Source organism: Falco biarmicus, chromosome 9 (genome assembly GCF_023638135.1).
Source record: "Falco biarmicus isolate bFalBia1 chromosome 9, bFalBia1.pri, whole genome shotgun sequence".
Classification (NCBI taxonomy): domain Eukaryota; kingdom Metazoa; phylum Chordata; class Aves; order Falconiformes; family Falconidae; genus Falco; species Falco biarmicus.
The window spans coordinates 49,419,298-49,443,321 of record NC_079296.1 but is presented as its reverse complement, the minus strand read 5'-3'; the positions used below and the strand labels follow the sequence as shown (position 1 = coordinate 49,443,321).

At 40.3% G+C, this 24,024-nt stretch overlaps 1 protein-coding gene across 5 annotated transcripts in view; it reads left to right on the top strand.

The window, feature by feature from the left end:
- Nucleotides 1-24,024, top strand: part of KAT6B (lysine acetyltransferase 6B) — a 118,313-nt gene extending 94,289 nt beyond the window's left edge. For all 5 annotated transcript variants that reach the window (XM_056352035.1, XM_056352034.1, XM_056352033.1 and 2 more), the window contains exons 13-17: nucleotides 13,277-13,508; nucleotides 15,605-15,764; nucleotides 16,381-16,647; nucleotides 17,907-18,222; nucleotides 20,135-24,024. In XM_056352035.1, coding sequence (XP_056208010.1) covers nucleotides 13,277-13,508; nucleotides 15,605-15,764; nucleotides 16,381-16,647; nucleotides 17,907-18,222; nucleotides 20,135-22,620 — 3,461 coding nt within the window. In that variant the 3' untranslated portion in view covers nucleotides 22,621-24,024. The remainder of the gene's footprint in view (nucleotides 1-13,276; nucleotides 13,509-15,604; nucleotides 15,765-16,380; nucleotides 16,648-17,906; nucleotides 18,223-20,134) is intronic.

Genomic DNA, 24,024 nt, shown 5'->3' with positions numbered 1-24,024 from the left:
CAGGGATGGTAACAATGAAAACAAATGTTTGTTGGACAAAGCTGTCTTTACAGGGCATTAGTGAACAGGAGAAGCCATCTGCTGAAGACTGGTGGCTGAAAACAGATTTTAATTAAGTCATGCATCTTTAACAATCAGGATTTTCTACTTCTGGCTGCAGAGCGTAGTTCTGTTGCAGCAAGTCAGTGGCCAAAGTGGGTATTTTGTAGCCTGTCACCCTGTTGTTGAGGCACAGTGGGATGCCTCACCTCAATGAAGTGACCTTGTGGCTTTCTTAAGAGGTGTCTGTCTTTTCCAGTGCCATCATTTTTATCAGGCATTTCTACCTTCTTGTAAAGATTTTTTTTTTTTTTCCTGCTCTTTTGAGTTAACAGTAGGTATTTAGCAGATTGCCATGTCTTGGCCTTAGCTTTTTAAAGAGTGCTGTAATAGGTGGTTTTTTGTGTTCAGTGTTTGGTAGATAATGCATGCTTTTTCATCACTCTGTTTCTGTATCTGCTGGCTCACCAGGTATCACCGTGAGATTCCCTAATAATCTCCTTCATCCTGTTGATTCTTTCTTCTAAATAGCACTTGGTTAATTCCTTGTTCTACAGCATGCCTTAATAGAGCATATGAGCTGCAATGACATTTTGCTGCTCGCTCAAGACAAACACAGTTTGCATCTTCAGTTGATGCAACAGAGTATGTGTGTTGTGACTACTTACCTGAACAAATACAGTATTTTCAATTATTTCCTAGGTGGGGCTTTTGACTTCTCAGTACTGACTCCCCACTTACCTTTTGTTCGTGTTCTTTAGTACTACTGGCCTATCCCTTGTAGGTATGAACAAAACAACGATAGGAAAAGCACTTGGGCTCTGGTTGTCTACTGTAAAACTGTTAAAAGCATCCCTGATGCAGTTTTGGTCCAGGGCATCTCTCGCTTTCCAAGTGTGGTAACAATCTGCCTGAGCCATGAATCTTGGAGAATTACGTTAACAGCCAGGTTAACACTCTAGCTGAGAGGGGGCTTGGTGGTGTGGATGCCATCTGTCTGTGCTGGTTGGCCTCAGTGCTCTGTAAAGGTTCTGGCTGTATTCAGTTTACTTGTTACGTCAGGTGTAGCCTCGCAGGTCCATCTTCCTCTCTTGTCAATTGAAGTCTTGACAGCGGAGGAAGTTGAGGCTTGTTAGAGAACATAGGGTTTATAAGGAGGCAAACAGGTAGTATTTTCTAATGAGTATTTTTGATATATTTCTAACAATGGTATTCATGTGCTGTCAACATTAAGCACCAGAAGGTAATGGCAATTAGTAAAGGAAATTCATTCAACTCTTAGTTGTATAAACAATTTACTGTTCAGTATCCTTTGTTTAATAATTAAAATATGTAAGTGAAGTCATAACTTAAAACATTGCTTATAAAACGGAGAACAAACCAACCTTGTTAATGAACTTTTGAACTACTTAACCTACTGACAAATTTATTCATCCAGCTGGTAGTCAGGACTGATGCCCTCTGTGTGTGCACGTCTTGCTTTTAAGGGTACTTCAGTTTCTTTTCTCTTGCTTATGCTTTCACTTGGCTTATAAGTAGTCCACTTTGTACACAGAACCTCCACTCAAGGGGTTTACTGGCAACTGGCACAGGTAAAATAAGTGTTAGCCAATTAATTCACTCAAAGGGTGCCTTTTGTTGGTCTGACTGTAATGCAGTCATCTTTACCTTTCCTTCCCTTCATGAAGGGCATTTGTTTAGCCGTAACCTCTTCTGTGAAGCCTTCCATAAAGGCACTAAAGGTTTTGGCCCCCCTGTGTTGAGTTTACTTGAGGATGTGGAGAGGAATGAGAGCTGGCATTATTTCTTGTAACAATAATGAGAGAATCTTTGGCTTACTCTGTTCATCACGAAGAAAGCTTTTCTTTAACCAGACAAAGAAGAAAAGAGAATGTAGCAGGTTGTTCACTGATCTAAGCATCTCAAGTTACAGCTAGTCTGTCTTTTTTTTGTAGTGTTTGTGTGGATCTTGGCATTGGGCTCCTTTGAAGCTGCCTGAAAAGTGCTTTCAAAGAGGGTACTAACACCTGTTCAGGGTCCTCTATCTTTGACCTTCCTTCCATTGACATAGATAAGAACAGTTCAGAGGCACGCAGAATAGTTATGGAAAAAACGGTAACATGAATTATCGTTTTAGGAGTCTTAGGTCTTAATAAGCTCATGCTTTCACCTTACCTATTTTTGCCTTCCACTCGTGGTCATACCTCTGAACTTGGAATGCTGAGCTGACCGAACTGCATTGAGCTGTCCTGTCTGAGTACTCAGCTGTATGGATTTTTCTGACTACCCTTTTGAACGTGTGTCTTCAAATCTTGTTCATATAATTTCAAAACAAAGTATTTGATGTTTTATAAGACAAAATGAAGTCCCTTAGGGTAACTCAAAATGTTGGTTTGAGGAAATCTCTTCACTTTAGATACTGGTGTATTATAAGAACAGTTACTAGCACTTGCTGTTCTTTCAGATCTCTGGTTTGATACAGAACGTTGCATGAAAACTTAGGAGTTCTTCCTTTCCATATTAAGGGACTTATTTTACTTGGTTATGTTTCAAGCAAAACAAAGTTTAATGGAGAAGTGTTTGGTTCCATCTGTCTGAGTCTGGTAATTCATTTGTGGGGGCTGGCCTTTAAGGAGACCGAAAAGGACTCGAAACGTGCAAGGGCAAATAGTTCACTGGTTGCTTCTTTTGTTCTGGATAGATTCTCATGAATCCATTTTCTTCTGACACAGATATTAACAAAATATAAATAGGAGTTGAACAGTGCTGATTACATAAGGGCAGTCTGCTTACGACTTTCAGAAAGGCTCCATTTTATGACTAGGGGCCTCTGAGGAGTAGATCTCAAGCTGTTTCCAACTTCTGGCAGTAGTCTGATTTTTGTTATGGCTCTCTTGTCTGCTCCGGGTTTTCAGCAGTGCATTGGCATCTTTTATAGGAGTATCTGGAAAGCTTTCATAAGTAACTTGATTCTGTCTCCTGTGTGAGAGTTACTTCGGTGGTGTTGGGATGCTTTTGCTACGTGTGGAAGTGTATGTAAACGTTTATATGTGTGATTGTGCTGTGCAGGCGTAACTGTGGACCTGAGGCTGACAGGCTGAAGCTATACAATGCATGAGGGAAAGCTATTGTCCTTGCAAATGAGACTGAAGTCCAGAATGCTAACACAGTGTTATTTTTTCATTTTACTGGTGTAGCGTGTATGTTTCTAAATGGACTTCTGCTGCGAAGGCTTCTTTCAGTCTAAAATTGGGGAAAGATCAGTAGACTAAAACCTGTTGTTATGATCTAAGCAACCTACTCCTATTTGACTCCCGTTTTCATGACATCAGTACACTGTTCCTCTCCCTCTGCTGTCCTCCAGCAGCTCTGGTTGGTCGTGATGCGTTTGATCTGACTTCACTGGCAGGTAAGACCAGAGCAGGGGACTTCATTGCTGATTGCTTAAGTGCGTAACGTGATGAGCTGAATAACCGATGGGATCCAAATGCTTAAAGGCATGTGTTGTTGCTCTGATTTGCAGTGCAGTTAATCTGTAGAGCTGGTGCTGAGATGCACCGTGCGTTTGAGGTCCAGATGTTCCTGTTTATTATGTAATTGTTCTGGCCCAAGTGATTGGTTGGAATACCTCTGAGTTTGTCATGTTATTTAAACAGCTGCAAGTTTTTATACTTTAGTGGGCATATTCATACTGGATATAGTACTGCCTGATAGGAAAACAGTATTTAAAATGGGCAGAAACACATCTACAATGTTAATGCAGAAAACACAAAAGTGTTGAATGTTCCCCAGCCTTTGTCTGGACAGAAGATCATAGAAGTGCTCTCCAAGATGAATCCTAAATAGTAAGAGAATACATTTGCTTCTTGGTGAGGCTTCTTAAAATTGTCTATCTTAACAGTTAATGGAGACCCATACTTGTTTAAAATACTTTTTCCCACTTTTTTGTAACAGTAGAAAAAACATAACAAATGCAGTGACTTTTGCTGTAAACTCAGTAAACTGTAAGATATGATAGAATATTTATGTTAGCTTCTTGTACTGAGCATTATTCATACTAAATGGTAGGAAATGGAACTGCATTTTTTTAGAACCGTGTGATAGTGGTTAAGGAGAAATAAGTTTGTGTACAACTAACTTGGTTCCTAATTCAGCGTGAATATTTTGGAGCACAGCATGGGAGGGAGCATGTAGATGGATCCTTATGTCGGAAGGTGACTGAACTATATTTGGAAGCTGAAAGACAGCAGGTGAAGTTGCTTGTCAAGTAGGAAGTCTTGAAGTGAGGCATAGACTTATGTCCAGCTTCCGATTTAGCAAACCCATGGATGGCACCAGTGACCAAGACATGCAAACCTGGCAGTTGAATGGAACAGTTGGCCCAGAACTGAAGGTCCAGAGAGCTGTTTGGAGTTGATACAACCATGATGGTGATGTGTCACAGGCACCAGCTGGAATGGCTGCACTGGCACATCAGAAACTAACTTGGACAGAACTTCTAGGGGACTAAGCAGCCATCCAGGTCTTGAGCTTCTTGGAGAGTGGGTTTTGCAAGAGACCATATGATTGGGGTGGACAAGGAAGGGGGGGCCCTCTCGCACTGCATTTGAGATCCCACTATTCCAGTTGCTCAAGTCCTGAAGAGAGAGGAGGAATTAGAAGACTGTGCTCTGTCATAGAGCTGTCATCTCGTTGGGGTTACAGAGATGCAGTGGGGTAGCTCAGAAGGCTGGGCTGCTGCAGTAGATGGATAATAGTCTCTTCAGGAAGGACAGGGCAGGGAAGCCAAGGAGTGGAGGTTGTGCTCTGTACAAGGGAATGACTTGGAAGCATGGAGCTCTGCTACGGGAAGGGTGATAGGCCTGTCACATCCGTATGCCTCGGAATCAGAGGACACATCAGCAATCCTGAGTACTGTGGTGGGCATTTGTTATAGACAACCTGATCAAAAAGGGAAGAGGATGAACCTTCCAAACAGGTGGATGACATCAGCTAGTGGAAGGCCCTTGTACTCAAGAACTACTTGGAAACACCGTGCTGGGAGGGGGAAGCATAGCAGGGTAAAAGCAATAATCCAGCGGATTGCTGCAGAGTGTTTGGGACAATATTTTGACACAGATTTTGGAATGACTAGCTAGGGCAAATGCTCTGCTGGATCTGCTTCTTGAAACTAAAGAGGAATCGGTCGGGCAGGTAACAGTCAGTGGCAGCCCAGGCTGTGGCAGCCCAGGCTGTAGCATGTATGAGATAGTAGGGTTTCAGATCCTGAGGGAAGTGAGGAGGGCAACTAGCAGACTAAAGCCCAGAATTTTACCTTGTTTAGAGAACTAGTAAGTGGTGTCCTGTTAGGGGCTGCTGTGAAGGGCAGAACAGCGTGGTACATGTCGTTCTCCAGAGACAGTTTCCTCAAAACTGTGGAAGAGACTCGTTCTAATGTTAATGAAGATAGCCGGCACGACAGTAAGGCTGCTAGGAGAACCTCCTGATCTGAGGAAAAACAAAGTCTGCCAAAGGCACTGGTATTGCCCGCATGTGCAGGAATGGAATTAAGCCAAAGTTTGGTTGGAGTTGAAAGTGAGGGATGTGGAGAGTAAGAGGAGAGCTCTTACAAGTATGTGGACAGCCATAGGAAGAGTAAGCAGAACATCGCCCTGCTGCTGAATGGAGTAGGCATCGTGTGACAGCATGGGGGCGCGGTCGGGATCTCGGAAGGGATCTGAGGTACTCAGTACTTTCTTTGCCTTGGCTTTCACTGACAGGGCCTGTTCTCAGGTGTGGCAGAAATTAAGGAGCAGAGAGAGATGCCATCCATGGTAGAGGAAGATCAAGTTACAGAGTACTTAAGTAAAACGGACATGCACAGACTCATAGGACCAGGTGAGATTCACACAAGGGAACTGGCTGACATGGTTGCGAGAGCTCTCATTATCATCTTTGAGAAGTAATGGCAATTGGGGAGCATCCTGAAACTGAAAGGTGGCAAATGTTACGTGCATCTTCAAAAAGGACAAGGAAGAGTGGACAACTACAACAATGGGTGAAATAAATGGATTTGTATCATCGTGATATGAGAAAGATGATAGAGCATTTGGCTTTGTATAAGTTCATGTAACAAACACCGAGATGGTTCTGGATCTGTATAACTTTTGTCTACAAATACTACTACATATGCTGTCTTCTGAAACTTACGCTGTTAGCATTAGATTGGCTCGTGGTAGGAGAACTTATTTGAAAGTAAACTTCAGGAAGTTTGGAAGTGAAATGCTGTCAGCAGGCTGTCATTTTAAGAACTGTGTTGCATAGGTGCATTTTGACCTGGACTTGATGATGTGGTATGCAACGCTGGCAGCTTTCTTCAAGCCTATTTATTGGATTGGTGATGTGTTTCTGTTGTTAGTGTAGCTGAACAGGTCCAGAAAGATAAAACGGAGTTTAGTTGTGCGTTGACGGCAATTTTGGCAAATTAATTTGATTGCAGTGGCCTTAGTACATGGCTAGAGACCAAGCGTGTCCCTTAGAATGGCAACAGTGCTTCTGTCTTTGTTTTCTGTCTTCTCCTTGATTCACAGGCGGTTAAGCCATTTACAACTGAGCTGCTGAATGCCAGTACATACAGATGACATGTCTCGTAGGCGAACTGAAGCTGGTGACAGTTTACCTTATTATGACATGCTGTATGTTGTAGCAGCTCAGTAGCTGTTTCATGACTCTGTGAGAACTGACAACCTGACAGTTGTTATAAGCGATGTCATTCCTGTTTGTGAGTTGAAACCTGTTTTTAAAATGGGCTTTCTGTGCAGGCAAGGCTTGAACAAGTTTGGAACCGTTTTAAGTTTGCTTTTTTGTCTTGCTGTGACAGCCACAGTCACTTCGAGGTGCACCTGTTCCAACACGGCCTTATCCATGGGCCATGACCATAGCCCTGGTCCAGCATGGCCTTATCCACAGCCACTGTCCCTTCAGAGGTAAATCAGCTCCAGCACGGCCTTATCCCTGGCCACAATCCCTTCAGGGCCGTACCTGATCTGTCACGGGCTTATCCATGGCCATACACTTCGAGGTGCTCCAGCACGGCCTCATGCGCAGCCAGAGATGCTTCGAGGTGTACCTGCTGCAGCGTAGACTTGTCCTTGGGCCACAATCCCTTCAGAGGCATACCTGCTGCAGCACAGACACCCATGACCACAGACGCTCCAATATACACCTGCTTGGGCATGAGCTTATTCATGGCCACAGGGGCTTTGGGGTGTTCTGCTCCTATGTGGACTCATCCACAGGTCACAGTCCCTTTGACTCGAGTTCACACTGGAGTTCCAGCCCGTCCAGTACAGCAGCACAGGAACAGCAGCCATGCACTGGCCACCTGCCAGCCCCGCCGCATCGCCATGGCTGTTATCAGAATGTTCCCGGGCACAGCACAGTAAGATGATAAGCAGTACAGCGAGCAGCAAAGGCAAGAGGCAGCCACTAACAAGCACTAGACGAATATACAGTAAGGCAAGCAAGCCCCATGGTAAGCACAGAAACCTATCCCTTCATAGCTAAACAGCAATAACAGCTATAAATGTTACCTAGCATGTTCCAATCAAATCTGTTGTTACCTCGAACCCTTCAAGCCCCACACTGGGTGCCAAAAACTCTCGTGGTTTAACCCTGGCCAGCAACCAAGCACCTCACAGCTGCTCGCTCACTCCCCCTCACCCAGAGGGATGGGGAGGAGTATCGGAACGGAATGTAAAACTCAAGGGTTGAGATGAGAACAATTTGATAGGTAAAGCAAAAGCCGTGCATGCAAGCAAAGCAAAACAAGCAACTCATTCACTACTTCCCATCGGCAAGCAGGTCTTCAGCCATCCCCAGGAAAGCAGGGCTCCATCACGTGTAGCAGTTACTCGGGAAGACAAATGCTATAATGTCAGATGTGTCCCCCTTCCTTCTTCTTCCCCCAGTTTATGTACTCAGCATGATGTCATATGGTGCAGAATATCCCTTTGGCTAGTTTAAGTCACCTGTCCTGGCTCTGTGCCCTCCCAGTTTCCCGTGCCCTTCCAGCCCTGTTGCTGGCAGGGCCCAAGAAACCAAAAAGTCCTTGATTTAGTAGAAACATCACCAGCAACAACTAAAAACATCAGTGTATTACTAACATTGTTCTCACACCAAATCCAAAGCACAGCACTGCAACAGCTATGAAGAAGAAAATTAACTCTATCCCAGCTGAAACCAGCACAGTATAGCATTTCTAGGATTGTTCCAGAATATAATGTTTTTTTTTAAAATAGAAATAGTAAATGTAATTATAGCAAAAATACTTGTTCAGAACCTTCATATTAGCGAAGTTCTCTTGCCTCTCAGGTGAATAGGAAACCACTAATGAAGTGTTCATTCAGTCTTGTGTAATATGCCTACCACACATAGTTACTTCTGTGTGTAACTGAGCCACAGTGTGGCCATGCACTCTTGTGTGGATACAGACAAGTGTAATTCAGACACCTACATCCAGGTCACAAATGGACTGGAGGGAAGGGAGGACAGGACTGGGATTTTTGGTTTGGTGGTTTACTTAAGTTAAATTACTCGGCTTACTTGAAAACCAAATAGCTTTTTAATGGTTGTGGTCAGTATTAAACAGACTCAAAGAATCTGAACTTCTTTAGTTAGAACTTTTTTCTTCGACCATTCATCAGAAATGAAATGATAAATAGATTTATTAGTTGCCATGGGATATAAAGCATGTGTAGAGAGCACACAAGTTCTGTCATTCAAGAGTCCTTAAAGAAGATCTTCAAACTTAATTTAATTTCCTTTTGTCAATTCTAGTTTGTTCACTTGGGTCTTTCTCAGTATACCAGTTAATTTGTTTAGTGTCTTTGCTGCTTCTGCCTCTGATACCGGCCTCTGTAATCTGCACCTGTCTTAAACCTGTGAGGGCTAGCCCGCTGTGGCTACCATGTTAAAAGCAAAGGGACAAGTCTCTCTTCCTTCCTTAGTTAACAACATTCAATTCAACTGTCTCAAGCTAAATTGTATCATCTGCCTTATTGGAAACTGTGGATTGATTAACGTTTAATATTAGAAAGCTGAAGTAGTGAAGTTTGGAAGTGTATCTGGCAAGGAAAGAAGGATGTGTCTCGGGCATTTGGAGATAAAAAGAGACAATAATGAAATAGCTGCTTATGGCGGTTTGAAACTTGAAGTATGCGTAACACTGCTTTTGTGCCATAGGACTGAAAGGGGGCTGATATGATCCCAATTTTTAGAAGATTTTTGGGGAGAGTCAAGTAGGTTCACTTCATGTCAGTACCAGGCATATTAGTGGGCATGACAATAAAGAGCAGCACTAGTGAACACATAAGTGAGTGCAGTGAATGGAGGAGGAAGATGGACTCTGTGCTGCTTGCAAAAGACAGTGATACTTAACAAATCCTACAAAGTTATTAGAAAATGCCAGAAGTGGAAGGCTGATACGCATCTGGCGGGTTCCATTTGTTTGGAGAGAGCCAGAGGAATTTTGTTTGCATGGGAGTTTCACAAGATGGTTGCCCGGTTTTAGTCTGTCCCTTGGATTTTTATGTTGACCACTGTCAGAACATGCTACTGTCAAACTGGACTCCTGATCTCATGCTGTTTAATTTGTTTTGAGAGACAGAACTGAGCATAACAAAACCAGTAGTTAACTAACTTGTCGGTTTCTGGAGACTGACATGGATGTATTAAAGTTACTGTTTTAACAATAGTATGTTGTGGGCTCTGCTGTAGCTATTTCAGGGGAGTTACAGACTAGGAATGCTATAGATTAAAACAAGATACAGCACGAGTTAATTTCTTTAAATGTATGTTTTAACGTCTGATTACCTCCTAAAATTGTGTTGAAGGCATAAAAATATATGTATCTTCATATTAACTTCCCCTTTCTCAAATTGAATTTCTTCTAATTGTTTTAAATCTTGAAGATAAAACCTTAGTGGTCCTGGGGAGGTTTGCATGACAAAAATCAAAGGCTGCAAGTCGCATGTGCCATGTTGCTTCACTATAAAGGCTGCAGATAATGCCAGAAATAGAAATCATTAATCGTATTTGGCTGTTTAATTTTGTGATACCATCACTCATATGCCCAGAAGATAAAATAGACAACTCTTTGTTCTTCTAGATTAGGTCTTATATTTTGTTGTGGGTGGGTTTTTGTGTAACATACTAGTCATGTCTGACTGTCGGAGGGGGTGGGGGGGTGGAGAGGAGCTGTACTTTGTTCTCTGAATGTTACTGATGTTCATAGTCTGATATCAGGGGTTATAGTTTTAAGAAAGTTTCTTTCAAGTTTCCACTTTGAGGCTGTCCGTTATTAAGATTAGGTAGACACAATGACACTGGAGGTATCTGTTTAACAGGGGCATATTGTACTCATTTCAGATGCTTCAGGATAGATACACGAACTACCAAGATCAGTGTTTTTTATTTACCTGCAACTTAGATCAATTATTTGGCGTCTCTTTGGTAAGTTTAATTTAATAGATGTCATTCAAATCACAGAATCTGTTAAGAGAAACTTTCCATTCAGTGCTCGTTACATGTAACGGAGACTGTTACCTTTGATTTACATTTTTGAACCTGTAGAATGTGAGTATTTTGGATAAGCATAGGTTATGTTGTAGGGTGTGTTAAGAATACTGACAGATGCAGTTGCCACGCAGGTGAAGTTTCACTGCTTTCATGTAGAGTAAAAATCTGTGGAAATGACCACTAAGAACTTGTCTCAAAGTCCCCAGCCACTGGAAGTATCTGATGAGCAAGGATATACTAGTAAAACTAAAGCTACATGTGGTTGCCTAACTGATTCCAAACTCTTGATAGTGGATTCTTACTAAGCCTCATAAGATGATTAGCAAGAAAGTATAGTTATATTATTAACAACCCTGTTTATGTATGAGGAAAATGGAAGAGGAGGAAGACTTCTTGACAAAGTAATTATAAAGTATAGTGAAATACAAGAATGAAATCCGGGTCTTGCAAAGAGCCTACAAATGCTTTCTGTTAGTGCCAAAGTTTTCTTTATTGTGAAGTTGGTAGGTTAAACTGTCAAGTTACTTAAAGCAACTGTAAGTTCTCTCATAGATTTATTTTTAAAAATCTAGGTTGTTCTCCCTCTCTTTTCTTGCGTTGAGACTTGTATCCCTACCTGCACTGCTACCGTTTTGCATGTTTTTCTATCGGCAGTGACATCTTGGTGTAAAACTTGTCTTTATATGTTTTAAACAAGCTCATTCAAAATTCTTTCTTGGTACAAGTGAAGCTTTGTCTAAAATTATGCAGAATAGGCTATGCACTATAGATCATCTTTGTGCAGTTGGAAGTGAAACAGTAGTTCTTTACCTTCAAACAATTCGGGATGCAGTGTGGTTTTGATTGTGAAGTTTGGCTTTTCCTGTCAATATTTAGTAAGTAAGTGTTTTTGATAGATCTTAATCCTAAGTACTAAGATGTATCATCTAGTTATAAAAAAAAATCTAACATGCTGCAGCTTCAAATGTTAACACATCTTTGTTTTCTTAATTTTTAAGGTAGTTTTTCTTTAAAACAGAATAAATTTATGTACTGTGTAGTACCAGGCAGGCTTTTACGTAGGCATCTGTGCGCTGTGTGGTAGTAGGCAGATGTGGGAAGGTATTCCTCCTGAAGCTCTGGCATTTTATTATAAATCGTGCTGATAACAATGAAGGGTACGCTACTGACTTCAGTATCTGTGGTGTTATTGATCGCCTGAAATGCAGTAGGAAGTCTGCTTTTCTGTGTAAACATTTTGATGCAAACTGGAGGTTAGTTACGATGACCAGTGCATATGTATTTTCCAAATTCTGTTGTGGACCTTTTGTATTGCCCCCAAAAAAGGGAGGACCGTTGTTGCAGACTGAGTAAATATGCAGGTATGTATGTGTGTGTGCATTTCAAGTGTTTGTATTTATAACAAAACTAGATGTCTGTGTGTATACCGTTTGTATATGGTAGACATACAAGAAAATAAGGAAACAGCCACTGCTTCGCTCAAAGCTGGATGTTAATCATATGCTTTTAATTTATAGCTAACTTGATTAGGAGAAACTATGTGAAGAAGTCAGGAGGATTTGTTTAGCAAATGTGACGTGGCTGTACCAGATATGTTTTAAAGCAGTCTTTGAAAAATAAAAGGAGGGATTTTCCAACTTGGAAAAAAAAAAAATATTGGAAGGGGAAAAAAACTGCATATGTTGATGGATTCCAAATGACACTGAGTAATGTAATTCTATAAGCATGATGTCCATGCTTGTGGTGGAATAGCATTTTTGTAAGTCTGATGTTCAAGGCTTGTGTTTTGCTAGTGTTGGTAAAGGCACAGTGCAGAATATTTATCATGGAGGGATGAATTACTGTGAAAGGATAAGTTTTATTAATTGTGTTATGTTTTGTTTTTTTTTTTTTTATCCTGCATTGTTTTAATGGTGGCAAAACCCAGACTTCTGTTACTGCCAAGCAGATGGGTTCTACTTGAAATTGTGAAAGCTTCTTAAAGCTGAAGAGAGTTAAAAAGGACTTAAAACGTACACAGAATATCAAATGAGGGTAGTGTATTGTATAGTAGCTGATCGGTTACTGTCTTGAAGACTGCAGACTGGAATTCTGTGAATATTCTTAAATGTGAATTAAGGGAGATTATTTTTTAATTATTTCTGCTATGTAATTCTCCTAGTAATTCCACTTGTGAATTATGTCACCTCTGAAATACAACAACTAACTGTTTAATCAGAAACTGATGTCACCTGGGGCTTCTTGAAGAAAAATGACTTAACTGATTTTACCCATGACACTTCCTCTTGAGGTTCTTCTGAAAATTCTTAGCTTCAGTGATATAACTCAGGTATAAATGTTTCTCAAAAGGCTGGACAGTTGTAGTTCTAAGTGAGACCATGGATGATGAGACCTGTTGTGAAATGTGTTGGCTTATTATTTCCTCCTTGCTTTAGGATTAGGGGGGGGGGGGTTGGTCAATGTTTGAATCTCATCACATCTGAGTCTCTTTCAAGGTTTTAATTTCTATGCCACTATGAAAACAGTTCTCTTCTGTGGAAAGGATTTCTCTAATTGCAAGAGTTACCAATAATGCAGTCAGTCATGCTGATCTGTCTGTTAATATCAGCTTTCTTAAGGGGTAGTTCAAGTTCTTTAGTTTTGTTACCTCAGTAAGGTATTCTGTTTCTTTTTCTTCTAGGCTATTTACTTTCTAGAAGAGAGGGTCAAGCAGGATCTCCTGAAAAGCCATTGTCTGATCTGGGTCGTCTCTCATACTTGGCTTACTGGAAAAGTGTCATATTAGAATATCTTAACTGCCACCATGAAAAACAAATCAGCATCAAAGGAATGAGTCGAGCTACTGGAATGTGTCCACATGATATTGCCACAACCCTGCAGCAACATAGCATGATAGATAAAAGAGAAGATAGGTCAGTGAATCTATTTTTTTAAAAAAAGATAAATTAAAAATACTAAGACAAAACATTTTCTTTACTTACAAAGCAGTTGATGTGGAAAATGTCTGTGTAAAATTGACTGGAAAATGAATGATAATCATCATACTGAGTCAGTACAGCTGGGTCTTGTTAATGGGGTCTTACATAAAGAGGTTTTCTCCCCAAACAAATGGTGGTGTCTTGGATCCTCTTTCATGTTAGTGATTATTAGAAGGGTGCAGCCAGCTTGAAACATTTTCAGTGAAGAATTTTGTTTCATTCAGTATCATCTTCCGTAAGTACAGTTCCCGACTATTGCTTTGCATACCAGTGAGGGAGAAATTTGGGGTCGTGGGTGGCAGTCTCTCTTCCGACACCCTCTTTTGCAATCATTACTGAACTCACACAAGCCATGGGATCACAGCAGCTCTACATCAAGTTCTCCTGCCCAAGGTACTGGGAATGCAAGTTTCTGGTTAATGTTACAAACGGTGTTGAAAATTAGTGCACCGGAAAGGTGAGTTTCATTTGGTGAATATCTTCTTTCTTAATGATCTTGATAGATACTTTAGATTTTAAGTGGTTTGGTTTTGTTGTGTGGCACTTATTCTTTCTTCCTTCTGTAAAATGCTATAAATGACTTTCAATGGTATTTGTGTTTCTAAAGAGCTTCTTAATTCTTTCTGGATATTCCAATCATACAAACTTTATAATTAAGCACAACTGCCTTTACAAACAGCAGGTTGCCAAAAAATGAAATTAAGATCAGGAACAGCTCAGCCTCAGTAAGCTATACGTACATCAAGCACTAGTATTCAAAACTACTAAGTTTTGAACTAGTAAAAATGCAAGCCTTCAAAAAGGAGACTGGCTTTACAGGATAGTGTTAGGAGTAAGAGGAATGCTGTCATTGCATTAAAACTTCTAATTTACTGGGATGCTTATTTATGGACAACTTGATGGGACAAATGCATTTTAAGGAAGAATCAAATATGTGTTCATTACTTATATGCAGCTTCTGCCCTGTCACAAACTATTATAGGCCCTGAATACTGACACCCAGTTACAAAATAACATATTTTTTTGTTCATCTACAGAATGCAAAATACCTTATGAACAAGGTCCGTTAGTTTTTTCTCATGTATAAAGTGTAGTCAGGGACATGAACTGGCCTGGCCAAAGGCATCCAGAGGGTCAGTGGTTGAGCCAGGAAAAGAAATCCTATCTTTGAAATTCCCACCAGACACTTAACTTGGGAATCGGGTGTGGCTTCTTAAGATTTCCTACATTTTGTTCATTTTTCTTACATGTAGTGAAGTAGGAGTTAGTCACAATTCTGTGAAAAGGGTTCACCTATATCTGATTTTTTTTAAAAGCATTTTCTCAGTGAAAAGCAGTGTTGTCACTTAACCTGCCTGACTCTTTACAGCGTTTGAAATCCTTGCTAAATAAACAACATATTTTTGGTTGTTACTGTATAGTGCTTTGTAACAGGGGACTTTGGTGGTCTATGTGCTAGTATATTAGCATACTCGGCTATTACATTCTTTCTTTATCTACTTTAGACATGCTACTTCTTTTCATAGTAATTAGAAAGTTGTTTTCTACTGCATCAGCATAAGACTAAGGTACACTTTTATGCTCCATTAGAAAACCAATGTTTCATCTATCTTCAGTTGTAATATTAATGATTTTCTCCCTCTTTACTTGATGATCCACAGTTTTCGCTATTTATGCTTGTATGTCATATTAAAATTGGAAATTGTTCTGGCAGTGGCTGAAATACCAACAGTAGATCTCTTGCATGGGTTTAGAGCAGTCAACTATACAACTGTTACTTTCCTCTGTTGCCCTAGTGATACTCAGTATTGAGCTTTCACTGCGTAAACTGTTGTTTCCTTACTTCCCCTTAGTAAACGGTCAGTAGTGTAAGCATGTTATCTGTGTGTGTCAGCTGATACTTTGAATTTGATGTATCCATTTATTTACCCATCCATTTTCAGAGGTTATTGCGCAAAAGCATTCGAACTGTAGGAAAGCTGTTTTAGATGACCACTTTCTAAAATAAATTACTATTTATTGGATTGTAGATTTGTAATTATTAGAAGGGAAAAGCTGATTTCAAGTCATATGGAGAAACTGAAAGCAAATCCGCGTATCAATGAAGTAGATCCCGAAAGCTTGAGATGGACTCCTTTGTTAGTTTCTAATGCTGCGGTTTCTGAAGAAGAGAGAGAAGCAGAAAAGGAGGTAATAGCAGAAACTTCTTCTGAATTTCCCTTCCTTTGGATTTCATCACTGTGAATATTTAATGTTAGGCTGTCTTAAATAGAGCAGTTTTAACTTTGACCCCTGCTTAACGGCAGAGGGTACTGATATTACTGTAAAGCACAATTTTTGGAAGCTGTGCAGTAAGACATGGTAACTTTGGGGGGATGAATATGAGAACTTAAAACGGGACTCACTTGTCATGGAGCTGTATTTATCACTCTCGAGGTAGTCGAAGAGCATGTAATCAGATCAAATTTGGTGCAGAGCTCAGGGGCTGCGGTGTCAATCGATTCTTTGTGTTATGAACTTGCTCAAAGTGATCCATGTCAGTGGGCATGTAATGTAGTGCTAAAGGACTTAAATCAATTCGCTGCATCATTAATAGTGCTAAATATCCCATGAAATGCAATCTTCTTTGGTTTGTTATACTAACTGTTGTAAAGGAGCTACTAGATGATTCAGCTGAAATGTTGTTGCTAGGTTAGCCAGCAGTGCTAATCAGGGTTGACTTATTGTAACTTTTTAGCTGAATGTAAAGGATATGGCTAAGTAAATGCTGTTTCAGTGACCCATTATTTTAACCTCAACCCTTCAGGCTGAGCGTCTGATGGAACAAGCTAGCTGCTGGGAAAAGGAAGAGCAAGAAATATTCTCCACGAGAAGTAATAGTAGGCAATCACCTGCAAAAGTACAATCTAAAAATAAATATTTGCGATCTCCAGAAAGTGTGGCGGTGGTGGGGGAGCGAGGGCAATCCACAGAGCAATCTAAGGAAAGCAGCGAGGAGGATGGCGGGGATGAGAATCAGCAGAGTTCGCCTCCCCGGCTGACAAAGCCACAGTCGCTGGCCATAAAAAGAAAGGTGTGTTACTTGAATGGTTTTGTTTATAGCCATTCCTCTCTGATTTAAATCAAATCGCTATTACCGAAATAACAATCTGGGGGTTTTATATAAATGTATGGTAGACTGTTTTAATCCTTTCTGTACTGTTTGGACACAGAACACTTGCCTGTCTGCTTTTTCCACCCTCTGTCCAATTTTTTTATCTTCTGGATTTTTCACAGAACTCTTAAAATGCTGGTGACACAAAAAATCAGAATTTCCTGTTAATTTTGAAACTAGTGATTGCCCTCTGCTGTTTGGCATTGGTATTGGTTCAATATTTTAATGGTTCTTCCTTTTCTCATTTTAAGATGGAGTCCCGCTTGTGGGGTTTGCCTTTTTCTTGTTCTTAATATAGGAAAAAGGAGTATACTGTTTTTCAAAAGCAAATGCTGTTAAAGCAAACTAGGAAGTTTTTAACCCATATTCTTCTAATTGTCAAGAGATTTAAATGTTAAATTCTGGTGATTGCAATGTTTATGTAATTCTTAATTTTAATGAAAAATCAGCTCTATGAATGGTGTAAGTTAGTAAACTAAGCATCCCAAAATTTTAAAGCCATCACCTTAGCACATGTGTTTAGGTGTATCTGGTGAGAATTAGGGAACTGGAGTGTCCCTTTGCTTATACTTTAGGTGAGCAAACTTGAAAAGTAACTAGAAAACTGTGAGAATGCCTAATAAAAGAAATATAAACTGTTGGAGTAGATATTTCTTTATAGCAGCCAACTGTAGGATTCTTTTAGTGTATTGCGGAGACCCATGTAAAGCTTAAAGTGCACTTCCTTTGCTGTTACCTATTTTTCTGTATACATACTATTTCTAAAATAGCAGTAACGAGAAATGTAGAAGAATAAACTTTGATACTTGTGAAGGTGGTTGGGGAGTTATAAACCCACGAAGGAAAAATGTGTAAGTACAACTTACATAATATTGCTATGAATATGATATGACAGAAGGTAAAAGTCACTACAACGTGAAGAAAACTCTAGTCTTAACTTTCACCTACAGAAAGATTTGTGTGCATGTATACATACGTGCCGATTTTAACTGTTTAAACATTTTACTTTTAGATTTTGTCTATATTTGAATTTGAATCAAGGTAAGGTATATTTTTTTTTTTTAATTGAGTAAATAGATTATTGTGTACTTGCTTTACAGAAATTTTTTTACGTCTGTCCAGAGTCAGCTAACAAACAGGAATGTAGTAAAAGTTAGATTTGTGGCATTATTTTTCAGAGACCTTTCATACTGAAAAAGAAAAGGGGCCGTAAACGCAGAAGGATTAATAGCAGTGTTACAACAGAGACCATTTCAGAAACAACAGAGGTGTTGAATGAGCCATTTGATAACTCTGATGAAGAGCGTCCCATGCCACAGCTGGAACCGACCTGTGAGATGGATGGGGAAGATGATGACTTGAAGCCTGTGATTAGAAAAGCTTTTGAATATCAACCTGGGCAGCAGAAACAGGAGAAAGAGGAGGAGGAAGAGCGAGAGCAAAACAAGGAGGAGAAAGATATTAGCTGTTATCGGAGTGATGACAATTGTACAAGTAAGCTGAAAGTGTTCTTTTATCTTCACAACATTAATTTGTTGGGTGACCTTCAAAGGAAGCATTTAGTTTTGACACAAATCTGGAAATTTTTAACAAGACTTATTTAGCCATTTTGGTCTTAGAACCTTATGATCTTAACAATGCTGTCTGCTTAGAGGTGCTATCAGAACCATTAATCTCACGTAGTTTATTAGAATTTAGTGGTGGATTCAGGTACTTCTTGTTGTTGTTGTTTCTGTTGTGTTTACTTCACTGGTTATTCCCCACCTATTAATATTATAATCTGGTTTTTCTATTCAGAAAACAAATGTTTTCTAGTCTGAAGTGCTGCAGTCCTTCTCATGTTGCCAAAACCAACTTTTATGTCCCTGCAACAGGGCATTTCATACTCAACCGAGCAAGAGTATCACTGGAGTATTCTCCAATATTGGTATTGTACCTTTGGTAAAGGGTGCAAGCAAAAAGTAAGATTTGATTTACACAGATCTCTTTCAGCATTGTTGGTAATTCATGGAAATGTTTGTTTCTGAGGCACAGTATGTCCTCAGTGCTAGGGTCCCTAATTTTTTCTCCACAAAGGAGGGATGGTTTTAACTGTGTTCTTTCAAAGCTGCTTATCTAGTTTGATTTCAACTAGCAGAAAAGCTAATGGATGGATAGTGAAACTATTAATAAGCTGTTCTGAACATATGCTCATCCCTTGACCTCCTGGCTCTCAAATTACACTTTAAAGTTTTAATTCCAGAATGAATGGCTGGATTCTCAGGTCTATATATTTTCTCTAAGAAGCCAGTGGGTATTATTTTAGTATTTTAATAATTGCATGGGAAGATTAATTTTTGTGATCCTCAGTAGAGGGTTCATGCGCTGTTTTCTATTTTAAACAGCTTTTGTGTGACTAGTGCAACCATGCTTACAAATACCGGTGCTGTTACAAACCAGTGCACAGTTACATTAGACTATTACCGCTTTTTCCTGCCTCTTAACAGAAATTAATTAAACTAATGGTAGAAAATTCAGTGTTCCAGCTGTGCCCCAGTGGTCAGGTTTGCACTGCTTTAACTAAACTGGTATTGTGTCTTTGTCCATGGACCATGTCATCACATCAGTCAACTGTAAGAGTGTTAACAGCGCTACAGTGAGAGGCAGAACTTGGCCAAGGACTATCGCTGTAGCCATTACGCTCCCAAGTGCAGCATGTTACATCCTGAGAGTTCTCCCTTTTTCTGGTGTATATGTAAGTGGTATCTGGGAACAGAGGAGAGGAGAGGAGTGAGTGTGTTTGGGTGGTTCTTTATAGTCAATGGATTAATTTAGTGTTCTGACCCATCTTGTGTTGAATTTCAATTATCATTTGCCTGTTGCCATGTGTTGTGAGCTGTATCATGATATGCTGCCCCTGAGAAGATACTAGTATGAACCACCTTTTTTCAGTGTTGGTACTAAAGCATGATGATGCCTTGTCCTCCAGAACGATCAAATGGGAAACTCCAGGCTCTCATGGGTTATTACTGTCACAGAAGATGAATATGCATTAAATCGATGTCTATATAAAGCGATTCTATTCTAAAAAGAAAGGTTGATAATCAAATACTTGGGCAATATTTTCACTGTAGTTTACATGCCAGATGATTTAAATGTCTGGGATTCTTCTAGAGTATAGATGGTGGCTCTGATGGTCACTGTTGAAAGGCACCGAACAAGGGGAACTTTACATGTTTGTGTAAGTGTGTTTGAGCTGTAGGCAGTGTGTCATTCTCCTGTGGTTTGAGATGTGTTTAGAGCTCTTGTTCCAGAGTTTCTTGATGCATTTTGAGTTCATGTATTACTTTTGGGTTGATGTTTGAAAATATTGATTAGTTTGTGCAAGCTAAGACTTTCCTTTGTCTCTATTTATTGCCTCCCAAAGATAACACAGAGGATGTAGCTGTGTTGGAAGACAGCACTAAAGACAATCTTGAACCTTTAAAGAGTAAGCAGGGTTGGCCCAAAGGAGTTAAGCGTGGTCCGTCTAAATGGAGGCAAAGCAAGGAAAGAAAACCTGGCTTTAAGCTTAATTTATACACTCCACCTGAGACTCCTATGGAGCCTGACTATCAGGTGCTGGTGGAGGAGCAAAAAGAAGTAGCTGAAGACAAGCCCTGCTCAGTTCCTGCTGTTACGGAGGAAGAGGTTAAAGAGCCAGTTGAAGTATTACCACCACCAGATAATGAAGTAAAAGAGGCCGAACCTGAACCTCGGCATCTACCCAGTGAACACTTTGAAAAACAGGAAAATGATCTGACGAAAGCTGGGGAAGAAGAAAGGAATGTAGAAGAAGGTGGAATCAATGCAAAAGATCAAGAAAAAGACAAAGCAGAAGAGGTGTTCCTGCAAAAAGAGGAGTCCATGCATTTGGATGATCAGGAGGAAGAGGAGGAGGAGGATGAAGAACCGTCTCGCAATGAGGATCATGATGCAGACGATGAAGACGATAGCCACATGGGTTCAACAGAAGTGGAGAAAGAGGAATTGCCTGGTGAAGCTTTCAAAGAAATGCTGGAAACACAGCAGTCTTTTTTAGACGTAAATGTTCAAACTGGTAATTCAAATCAGGAGGACTTAATGGGCTGTGGTGTTGACCTTGCAGCTCACGAGTGTGACAGTGACCAGAAAGAACTTGCTACAGATTCAGACCCAGTGCCTGAATCTGATGATGATCATACCGATAACAACCAGGACCAAAAAGGTGGTGAAGAATTACATTCCGATTTCAAGGGAGAGAGTACTGAGACCATGGAAATTGATTCAGAAACGGTCCAAGCCGTACAGTCTCTAACTCAAGAATCAAGTGAGCATGAAGATACGTTTCAGGACTGTGCAGAGACTCAAGAGGCCTGTAGAAGTTTGCAAAACTATGCCCATAATGACCAAAGTCCCCAAATGACCACACTGGATGATTGTCAGCAATCTGACCACAGTAGCCCAGTTTCATCCGTGCACTCTCATCCCAGCCAGTCGGTTCGTTCTGTGAATAGCCCAAATGTTGCTCCATTAGAGAACAGCTATGCTCAGATCAGCCCAGATCAAAGTGCCATTTCGGTGCCGTCGCTGCAGAACATGGAGACCAGCCCAATGATGGATGTTCCTTCAGTTTCTGATCATTCGCAACAAGTTGTGGACAGTGGCTTTAGTGACTTGGGGAGCATCGAGAGCACAACGGAAAACTACGAAAACCCAAGCAGTTACGATTCCACAATGGGTAGTAGTATCTGTGGGAACAATTCTTCTCAAAACAGTTGCTCGTACAGTAGCCTTACATCTAGTAACCTAACGCAGAGTAGCTGTGCAGTGACACAGCAGATGTCTAGCATTAATGGAAGCTGCAGTATGATGCAACAAACAAACATCAGTTCTCCTCCCACTTGTAACGTAAAATCTCCCCAAGGTTGTGTTGTTGAAAGGCCTCCAAGCAGCAACCAACAGTTATCCCAGTGCAGCATGGCCACTAATTTTACACCACCTATGCAGTTGACTGAAATCCCCGAGACTGGCAATGCCAACATCGGATTATATGAAAGAATGGGGCAGAGTGAATTCGGAGCGGGGCATTACTCACAGCCATCTGCCACCTTCAGCCTTGCCAAACTGCAACAGTTAACTAACACGCTTATGGATCATTCTTTGCCTTACAGCCATTCAGCTGCTGTAACTTCCTATGCAAACAGTGCCTCTTTGTCCACCCCCTTAAGTAATACAGGGCTTGTTCAGCTTTCTCAGTCTCCACACGCTGTTCCTGGAGGACCCCAAGCACAGGCTACCATGACCCCTCCCCCCAACCTTACTCCTCCTCCCATGAATTTGCCACCTCCCCTTTTGCAGCGTAATATGACTTCATCTAATATTGGCATATCCCACACCCAAAGACTGCAGACTCAAATGGCCAGCAAAGGTCATGTTTCTGTAAGAACCAAATCCACGCCTCTGCCACCTGCTGCCGCAGCCCATCAGCCACAAATTTATGGGCGTGCTTCACAGACTGTGGCCATGCAAGGGCCCGCGCGGACCTTAACGATGCAACGTGGTATGAACATGAGTGTAAATTTGATGCCAGCCCCAGCTTATAATGTCAATTCCGTGAACATGAATATGAATACCCTTAATGCTATGAATGGTTATAGTATGTCCCAGCCAATGATGAATAGTGGATACCACAGTAATCATGGGTATATGAATCAAACGCCCCAGTACCCTATGCAGATGCAGATGGGGATGATGGGAACTCAGCCATATGCACAGCAACCAATGCAGACAGCACCCCACAGTAACATGATGTACACTCCTCCGGGGCATCATGGCTACATGAATACAGGCATGTCTAAACAGTCTCTTAATGGATCCTACATGAGAAGGTAGGCCCTTTGGAGAGACGGACTACCAAACTGGCGTATTGGATTGACCTGCACAAATATCTTTCGGAGAGTACGATTTCAAAACCAGCAATTGGTGTGAATGCAAAAACATTTGTTGGCACCATTTAAAAGCTGTATGCAGCAGAAAGCCTTATACAAGTTTTTCTTTTTTCTTTATTTCTTGTTTTGTTTTTTGTTTTAATTTGGTTTTTTTAACTTTGTGGGATTTAACTTTTCTTTTGGGGGGAATTAGGTGGTTTTCCATTTTTTTGTTTATTTCATTGAGCTTGAAGTTCTCTGGAAAGGAAGAACTCTTTCTATGAACTGCAATTACACAGCAGCTGATGGTTCAGAGCCATTTTATGTGCCTGCTCCCATTAAAAATGTGGATAAATAGACTCCAAATCTATCAGACAGTACTGGATCGTGAGCTTTTTTCTCTCTCCTTTCCCCACATGTAAATGCCTTTTAGCAGTTCTTTTATTGTATTATTTTGTTTCTGAAGGTGACACTTCTGCATGCCGCTAATGTCTTTGTTAGTGACAGTGCATTTTGTAGTACTGTACAAGTGTTGTGCTTAACAGTAAGCCATTTCTTAATTTTTTTGCCTTGATTAGGTTACCCTAGTTTGAGGGGTAAAAAAAAAAAAACAGAACTATATTTTTGTTAATTATGAAACTTGTAAAAAATAATAAAAAAAGCTGAGAAAGCTATTCACATTTTGGTTAGTTCAAAGGGTTTTATTGCTGTATGTTTAGTGTAAAGTTGAGACTCTTTTCCATTTTTGTGACCAGTTTCTTTGGGGCTGGGGTAGGAAAAAAGGCAGCTTTCTGTTTTATAAATACTGTTACGGTTTTTTGTTGATTGAAACATCTCAGTGTTTATTTGTCAAGTTTTGAAACATTTTCATATATGTCCAAATACTTGGCAGGATTTAAAAAAAAAATAGTAGTGAATTTGGTGTAAAGTTGCTATTTTATGGAAATGCCTCTAACTTTACATTTTCATTCCATCTGTAGATTTTTCTATCTTTATAAAATATTGGAGTTATTTTTTAAGGGAAAAAATAGAGCAGTAGCGTGTGAATAGCTCAAACTAAGCTTACAGATCGCATGTAAAAAGGCAAAAGTTATTTGTGTCTGTTTATATTGCTTCCTTTTTTGTAGCCTTTGTACCTGTACAGAGTGACTGTAAGGGCCGAACAGAAGAGGCTTGATACATGTAAAAATAGGACCCAGTGACACTCTTGTATTTATCTGTTATCTTTTTAGTCAGTCACTTAAAAGAATAAAACCACACAAAAAAACCCACAAAAAACCCACCCAAGAAACAAAAATAAAAACTGCAAAAAACACCCCCCCCAAGCTGTACATTTTAACATAAAATAAATTATGATGAGCCATTTTTA